The sequence below is a fragment of the Adiantum capillus-veneris genome, chromosome 19 (genome assembly GCF_014529385.1).
Source record: "Adiantum capillus-veneris isolate H3 chromosome 19, ASM1452938v2, whole genome shotgun sequence".
In the NCBI taxonomy this organism is placed as follows: Eukaryota; Viridiplantae; Streptophyta; class Polypodiopsida; order Polypodiales; family Pteridaceae; genus Adiantum; species Adiantum capillus-veneris.
Window position 1 is genome coordinate 105296970 of NC_140949.1, and position 9002 is coordinate 105305971.

Consider the following 9002-nt stretch of genomic DNA (forward strand, 5'->3'; position numbering starts at 1 on the left):
ATCTTGAACACATCTGTGTTGTTGTTGTCAGCCATGGTAAATGTTGCACCTGATGTGAAAACTGCCTGAAAATAGGAGAAATGGAGCGGGAACAACCTGTGCTATATAGCACAAACCGTAGAAGACTATAAGGCACCTATTATGCAGAAAACGGCACTGACAGAAATTTTGCACAAAATGACGAAATAGCCCGTGCAGTACTGCCTGTAGTGGAAACGGAGGCCGAAATGAGCACAAATCAAAATTCTGAGCAGACCTAGCTCTACGAGCTAGCCCAAAATATTTGTCAACCTACGAATGCTCGCCAAAGCTCACTGAAATCGGAGAAAGTGAGCAGGCGTGTGCTGGAGCAGCTGGCGACTAAGCCCGGGAGGACGTGACTTGCTCTGATACCAATTGTTGGAATTAGGGTTGCAGAGAAACACACACAGCTTGGAGAAGACGAAGGAAGCTCAAGGCACACAATAGAGAGTGTGTTACTTAGTGTGCAATGGAAAGATAGATAGCCCTAGAGTGATGGGCGTATATACAATGCTCGGGGGAAAAAACCTCCTAAAGAGGGAAAAAATGCCCCGACGGTCCTAGTGTGTTCACACACATCACTACCACATGTATATGGTAACACTTTTATCCCCTTTAGTGTTGAAGGGGGACTTATGCTTCTCCTCCAATGTTGGAGAGGCTTTCTTATTGTAAAAATACTACATCTTTACAAGGAAGCACTCATTACCGATGTTTTATGAAGACATGTATCATTCCACATTGCCATGCCGTCGTGTATTGTCCCTTTGTTGGGCATCATAAAAATTATTCAACCCTTTCACCTTCATCTACAATCTTTTGAATGAAAATGAGGTAAATTCATTGCTTTAATGTGTACATGATGCAATCTAAGTACTTTTGGGATCACATAAAAAAATCAAAATACGGAGTATAAGTGCACCTTTGGTTTTGGTCATGTAGATCAATGCACAATCTTGGATGGATCCGCTTCTAGACCTTCCTTACATTGTTCCGCCACCTTATCAATAGTGTATATTCTGCCATCGGCAACCATATGGCGATTTTTGCAAACATGTTGACTGTTGCATTCAATTTTTCTATCATGCCTACCATTACTTGTGCTACTTCTGATGTACTTGGTTTCAGGGTATGTTGAATAATATCAAGCAGTGCCAAGCACAACAACTCGTCAAACACTTGTTATGCTCGGACAAGTAGACCACGCTATTCTGGTACTTATTGTTGAAGAAGGTTTGTGCGTCAATGTTCCTTGCCCGGTTGCATTTTTCCTTCTCAATCTTCCAGTAGTTGTACGAATGCTGTAATTTTCCCGGGTCTATGTCCTCTGGCAAGTCGCCTCATTAGGTTTGCAACACACTTAGGCATGTTCCCGACAATACTGAGCATTAGGTGCCATATAGTGCCAAAGTCAGCCCCCTAAACTTGGAGACTATTGAGTGAACCACTTCAATTAGCAAAGACTACAAGTGCCGCTCATCGTCTCACTTTGACGACCAATGTCGAACTACGTGAGAGGATCTTTGTAGATTTAAGAAGGCCAACACATAAATAGTTCAACAAAATAATTCAAATTTAGACTTCAATAATGATGTGAACCAATGTTGAGCGACAAGCGCACAAGAGTGAACGTTGATCTTGCAGTGACAAACATGCAATAGTGAACTGTTGACAGCCAATGTACACCGCCAAAGAATAGTAGAGTTTGTGGGAAAAAAGCCCTTGTTGAAAATTAAATACGTGTCAGGAGATTGTTGGAAAAAAGACTTTAACTATTAACATGTAGTTTATGCAGCCACATACATCGCGGGTGCAAGATGCTTGTGTATTGTGGGGAAAAAGGGAAAACCATACATAAGTATGGTGTGGAGTTGGCACGGTTCTCCACATTGTTTATAATACCGTAGGGAATGTGCCCTTCCCCCGCCACTTTTATCCCCTTCAGTGTTGAAGGGGGACTTATGTTTTTCCTCTAGTGTTAGAGGGACAAGTTTTCTTTTGTAAAATCAAAATAATGAAAACAATTTGTTACCTTTACTTTGTTCTATCTGATACAAGGAACACTGGAAGTTGACCAAGGTTCAGATCCTTTACACACCAACGAACAAGTAGTACGGGTGCATTATTGTCAATATGTATCATAGTAGAATTCGAGGTAGGGCTTCTGTTTCATAACCTCAAACGGCAAGGGAGTGGTTTCCTTTGTGAGCATCGGGGCCTCAAAATAATGCGGAGGACACTTATGGCCAACGTTATGACCAATGTCGAATTGCCTATGACCCTTTTCTTTGCAAGAAACTTAAAACTAAGCTATTTACATTGATATTTACATATATTTTTTCGCTTTAACTGAATATATACTTGATCACGAATTAATATGCACAAAGATTGGCTAGAGTCATGATATCGAAATAGGAGCAAAGACAAAGTCTTCCTATTAACAAGCTAAAAATTTGAGATCTCTTGTAATTAGTGCACACCTCTCTTTTTCTTTCTTTCTCTCTCTCTCTCTCTCTCTCTCTCTCTCTCTCTCTGACACATGCACACATCCAAACTTTTACTGTGCAATCCCTCACACAATGGACTGTTGCATGTGTCGTGATCACATTTGATTTTTTAGCTTTCAAAAGGAAAAAGAGAGCCAGCCGGTTGAATAAGAGCTTTTAGGTTTCTCCTTCTCCCCCTCCCTTCAATCTATTGTTTTGATTTTTCAGCCGCTCAAGGCACACTTTCCCCAAACACTAAGTTTAAAGCTCTTACAATACATGAAATGATTGTGTCTAAAGAGAGGCCTTTGCTTTGCATATGCTAGAAACAGTGTTGGGGAAAAATGTGTCTCAGCGTAATATTGTGCCGTTTTTTATTTCAAAAATGCTTGTTGAGGGCAAGTGGGAAAGGAGAAAATCCACCCCTAGATAGAGAAAAATCGTGTAAAAATCCAAAAAATAGCTTAACTTTTTTAAAACTTCCTCTTGGCAAATTCAAGAAAAGGAATTTTGTGAAAATGGTTTTTCTCGAATAGTGGCTAGAAACAACGCAGACCTTCCTGGCCCCTGGACAAAAAGCTCTCTCTCTCTCTCTCTCTCTCTCTCTCTCTCACTCTCACACACACACACACACACACACACACACACACACTTCGGCGTGCAGTGCGTGTAGGTGATTGACTCTACAGAGAGGCCCTTGCTTCACATCTGCTGAAAACAACATAGAGATTCCTGGCCCCTTCATGGACCTTCCGCACGCCTCGCCAAGAACATTGCTACCCCGTTAGTGGGTCATTGTCCTCATCATCATCATCACCACTTCTGCCATAGCCGTGAGCTGGCCCTTGCTTCGCATCTGCTGAAAACAGCGTAGAGCTTCCTGGTCCCTTCCTGGACCTGCTGCACGCCTCGCCATGAACATCGCTACCTTAGCGGTCCTCCACTGCTGCCATGGCTGTGAGCTCCATACTCTCCCCTCTTTTGCTCTCTCCCCTCTTGACCTCCACTCTTTCCCCGCCATGTGTTTTTTAGAGCCTCTACTCCGCCATCGCCAAAGCTTGTCCCATTATCTGCACACAGGCCTTGTGCAATGCCTGTAGAAAAGTCTTAACTTCTAGGAAAGTGTCTCCAGGAAGGTGAATACGGCATGGACAGAACTCGGACAGAAACCGGTCTCTCTTTCTCTCTCTCTCTGCCTCTGAATACGGCATGGACAGAACTCGGATAAAAACCGCTCTCTCTCTCTCTCTCTCTCTCTGTCTCTGCGCACTGCCTTGGATCGATTATATGGTACCCGATGTTGTAAATTTGGGCCGTTCCTTTCATCTCTTTTCTTTAAAGCCATTGCTTTTCTCTGCGGTTTTCAATTTCTTTCCTGATTTAAGAGCAATTTCTCTCCTATTTTAGGAGCCTAAGCTCTTCCCGCCACATGGCATAGCTAACTTCGTTCCTTTGTCCAAATCGATACTATATAATCAAGGTAAACACCCCCCTTTGGCCTTGATAGAGTGTTGTGGCTCTCCATCAATTGTTGCCCAAAAATCGGTGAGCTACTTCAAGTGCTCGAGTGTACAGACGTACCTACCTCTTTTAAACCCTTCCGCCATACCTGTTCTTCTTTCCTCATCGCAAGCACAACTTGACGACGGCACACACCTATAAGCTGCCCGGTCACAGGTAATCCTGCTCAACGCCTCTCTCACGGTGGCGGTCTTTTGCCTTTAACGCATCTCGTTTCTTCGAGCAGTTCTGCAGCTTCCTTGTTCTCTTAGTGCCTGTTATTCTCTCACATCCCTATGTTTCTTGTTCCTCCCCGCAGTTTTTGGTGTGTGCCGAAACCATGTTGGTCACTGTTGTTTCTCGCAGCGGAAGGGAGATTGTGAAGGGTGGCATCCAGGTTTCTGAAAATGTGAGTCTCCTGATGAACCTTCAGATCATGACCAGCTCTTTCTCATCCATTTGCTTACCCATTTTTATTGACAAGAGGGGACTTTTGGCTTGGTTTCATGGCGCATAGTTACACCCGTGTCGTGAAATGTCTGCTTTCTGTCACAGGAGCTAAGTATCATGGTAGCTCCTCAGCAGTTTTTAGAGAAAGGGAGTAACCTCATAAGTTTCAACGGGAGGTCAACTCCATGCTCTTCGCTTACTGTTATACTATCATGGAGTCCTGATCCTCGGCTTTGGATGCCTGCATGTATGTGCTGTGTCAAAAGCCCTGGACTGACTAGCTTTTTGATGGATTGGATGGCTTAAGTTTTGCGTGTGCATGTGCTAGTTCTGATTGGCTACTGGCTCTTAATGCATCTTGTTATGAACTTTGACACATTTCACAATTCTTCCTGGCTTGTCTTTTTGCCAGGCTACTGTGAAGGATCTTAAGGCTGCAATTTACAAACGAAGTAAGTTTTAACTATGTATGCGAATTATGGTCTGGTTTTGGGTCTACATTTATCTGGCGCCAAGCATTCATTGCTATCACCCTCGGGCATCCTTTATATAGCTCATTTTACTGAGCTGAACGGTGTTTTGTTTTCCAGCAGGAAAGCTGTATCCTGAAAGACAGCGACTTACTCTACCTTTGGCTCCTGGTCAGACTCGGCCTACTGTTTTGGATGGTGAGAAAAAGCTCACAGATGTACTTCTCCAAGGCTCAGATCAGAAGGTTATATTGAAAGACCTTGGACCTCAAGTCAAGTACTCAACACTCTTCTTTTTTGAGTATTTGGGTCCTCTCTTCATCTATCCTCTGTTCTATTTCTTACCCCTTTACAAGTATGTTGGCCTACCAGAGGAGCGCGTGATACATCCAGTTCAAACTTATGCCACCATTTATTGGTGTTTCCATTACTTCAAGCGCATCATGGAGACCTTCTTTGTGCACAGATTTAGCCATGCCACATCTCCATTGAGTAACGTATTCAGAAATTGTTGTTACTACTGGTCTTTTGCAGTATTTATTGCCTACTTTGTCAACCATCCACACTATACACCAGTTGGCGAAACACAAATGTACATTGGATTTGGCTTGGGCATTGTGTGTCAGGTAGCCAATTTCTACTGCCACATTATATTGAAGAACCTCAGATCTCCTGATGGGAAGGGGGGCTACCAAATCCCTAGAGGGTTTCTCTTCAATTTTGTCACTTGTGCAAACTATACCACCGAGATCTATCAATGGGTGGGCTTCAACATTGCGACTCAGACGGTCGCAGGATACTCTTTCCTGGTTGTTGCTGCTTATATAATGTCAGAGTGGGCTCTTGGGAAGCACCGCAGGTTGAAAAAGGTAGGTGACGTCTCTTTTGCTAGTAAAAGCTGGCAGCTTGTCTGATGTTATCCACAATTTCTTGACATTCAGTGTTGTATGTGCTGCAGATTTTTGATGGTAAGGAAGGTCGGCCAAAGTATCCCCGCCGATGGGTCATTCTCCCTCCCTTTTTGTAAGTTTGATGGCGAGTCTTGTCAGTTGCAAGTGTTCGGGCACTGATTTCCTTACTCCAGCAGTGGTGGGAATGGCTCAATGGCCATTGGTGAGCTAAGGATTCTGTAACTCCCTCTAAATGGCAGTTGTATTAGTCTGCCTTGAGCATTTGAATTGTTAATTTGAAATGCGCAGTAAAGTTCACATTTTCCGGAGCATGGCACATTCGATGTGCCATGTGCCAAATATGTGATAGTGGCATTGGTGCAATAGTGTCAGTGACTACAGATATTTAGCGAATGGATGAATGGGAAACCTTGAAATCAGTAGCTGGCCTCCAAATGCTAGTTTCCTTTTCTAAATTTATGTGGTTTTTCCTTTTGTTGGTTGCTATCAGGATATGTGACGTCTTAACATGATGGTTGATTGAATTTTTTGTAACTCAATTGGTTGCTACAAGAATATGCATCGTCTTAACATGTTTATATTTGTAATTTCAATGGCTGTGCTGTGTGTAACAGCACATTAATGCCCCATTTCTTGTTCCCTGTAGCGTATCGCTGAATGTGTCATTGGTAAATCCCAAGCATGCGCCAAAGCGCGAACCATCATTTCCAGGGTGCTTTTGCAGCAGTATATTCACCTCTTGATTTTCTAGATGGCATTCGTACCATGTTTACTGGCATCAATGACGGTTAACTGACCTATCCTTTTTTGTCATGCTAGTTATTGACTTTGGAGAAAGGTGTACAATTCCCTGTGCTTTTATTCAGAGACGGTGTACAATTTTTTGTGTGCTTTTGTTCCTTTAGTGAATGGGTCCCTTCACTAAAGGGCCACATTTACATTTATGGTTTGTTTTACTGTCTTTAGGTGTACAAATGTGTTTGTGCATTTATTCAATCAGTGAATGGGTCCCTTCATTAAAGGGCTGTCACATGTGCCTTCACAGCTTGTTTTGATATCTGGAGGCTACATGAGGCTTCCCCCTTGGTCTTGATGATGTCGGCAACTACCACAATGCGTGTATGTGTGGGGACAGTACTGTTCTTACCTGCCTTGCAGTTATGTGGTGTTTTAATGGTGTGAGCTGTCAACAGCTTTATGGTAGAAACAGTTGATCAACTATCCGTTGAAATGAGGGGAGACAGAGGTAATCCAAGATGGGAGTGCCCTTTGGGCAGTGCCAACTTACTCTACAATGAACTCTTGTGACTTGTTAGTTATATATGCTACTATGCAAAGCAATGCTCTGTAGTTTTAAACAATTCTAGGCGCTGCTCAGGAATTCTGATGGCAGTACAGTTTGAATCTTGATGTTCTTAAAATGTTAAGCTGGCCCTTCTTCCTGGTTAGAAGTTGCATAAGAAAGTAAAATATTAGTAGTGTGAACCACAATGAAGTGCAGCTATGCAAAGAATTCCTCGATTGTCATCACACATTTGAGTGTGTGTAGGGATCATCATAGCTAGGGAATCATTTCCTCAATTGATCATGTTACAGAAGGAGTGTGCAGGTGCACTTGGTCTTGGTCCTTTGAATCTACACTAGGCTATGACTTAAATCTTGATCCCTTGCAACTGGACTAGGTGCAAGTAATGGTTATGAGGATGATGTCTACTCATCAAAAAGCAATGTAGGTGGTGCGCATGTACAACTACTCTTTGATCTTGTCATTAATGGTTATGAGGATGATGTCTACTCGTTAAAAAACAGTATATGGCCTTCAATAAGCATAAAGAGGTGGTATCACAAGATGGACCCTTATCTCTATGTCTCTACATTTTGAGAGCTCTTATGTTTATGACAACCTATTTACGAAGCATGATCCGATAATCCAAATCCTTTGGAACAAGAGGATTTATTAAAGACTATTTGAAAAGATTAAATTAATTTTCCTCATATGAAACCCTTTGGAAAATTCAAAAAGCACTACTTGTGTAGAAGCAAATTCGGGCATCCTACATGATCAAAAGTAAGTGAAGAAGCATTACCTTAACAAAATTCAAAGCGAGGGAAGAAGCATTACCTTGGCAAAATTCCTCGTGCATTGAGTTAGCCCATACAATCTCATTGTCACATACCATAAAAAAATGCATAAAATGTTGTTAACTGACAACCATGATATAAGAACATGTTGGCTGTCTCTACTTGTGAGACTATCCTGACCAGCAAAGCGATTTGCTTCCATCATCTTTTCCAAGCAAAGCATGATTGATGCTATGATTGGAGAAAACGGGGATTTGTGGACCAAATCACTAGCTCTTGTGTTATGAGGATAGTTTTTTTTTTTTTGAAAAAGGGCGGGGTGGGGGGGGGGGGGCGCGCGCATCTTGGGTTGCCACGTGGTGATGGTATACCCCATATGCAAAATAGGGAGCTCAAAGTAAATGATAAATATGGTGGACTTTGAGTGGCATATGGGTATCACATGGGTGTGGAGCCTTGGAGCTCCTTGGACATGTAGATGGTGTTGACCTGCTCGCATGTGTTGGTGGAGCTGGTGTCGCTACGGGTGTTGGCATTGTATGATGCCGTGTGACAAAACTGTGGCCAATGATGGCCATTGTTCATTGGTACCAACCCATACAGTGCATGTTAGGGTGGTTTCTCACTCAGTGCCACCTTAATGCAGGGGAGGCTTCATGCGGGATTGAATACAAGTGTGTGCTGAAGGCAAGAGGTTGAAACCCACGATACTTTTTGTGTGTGTGTGTGTGTGTGTGTGTGTGTGTGTGTGTGTATATGGAAAAAGCCATCTTTGTTTGGGCCTTTTTGTGCTATTCTTAGGTGCCACAGGCGGAGAAGGGTTAATTTTGGGTCCTCTGCATATTAAAACGTTGCAAGACTTTGTGGATATACAGTTCCTGTGATAACTCCAACATTCCACGTTTTCTATCTCTCTTGATTTACATACCAAGAAAGTGACTTGTATCTCCCAAATCCTTCATTGCAAACTGCGTGCTAAGTGACTTCTTTAAGATGGCAATCTCATCTTTAGACTTCCCAACGATGAGCATATAATCAACATAGAGTATCAAGATGATAAGTGAACCATCGTTCAACTTCTT

The 9002-nt window shown here is 42.7% G+C and overlaps 1 protein-coding gene across 2 annotated transcripts; it reads left to right on the forward strand.

Moving 5' to 3' along the window:
* Positions 1-4025: 4025 nt before the first annotated feature.
* On the forward strand, positions 4026-6312 carry CER10 (3-oxo-5-alpha-steroid 4-dehydrogenase family protein). 2 transcript variants are annotated; one of them, XM_086491057.1, is made up of 5 exons: positions 4026-4184; positions 4327-4416; positions 4870-4909; positions 5048-5796; positions 5886-6312. In XM_086491057.1, the coding sequence occupies exons 2-5, from the start codon at positions 4348-4350 to the stop codon at positions 5952-5954; spliced, it is 927 nt and encodes a 308-aa protein (XP_086347183.1). In that variant the 5' UTR covers positions 4026-4184; positions 4327-4347; the 3' UTR covers positions 5955-6312. The 2 variants fall into 2 exon arrangements, with proteins under 2 accessions (XP_086347183.1, XP_086347184.1); XM_086491058.1 differs by having other exon boundaries at positions 5051-5796.
* Positions 6313-9002: the final 2690 nt, after the last annotated feature.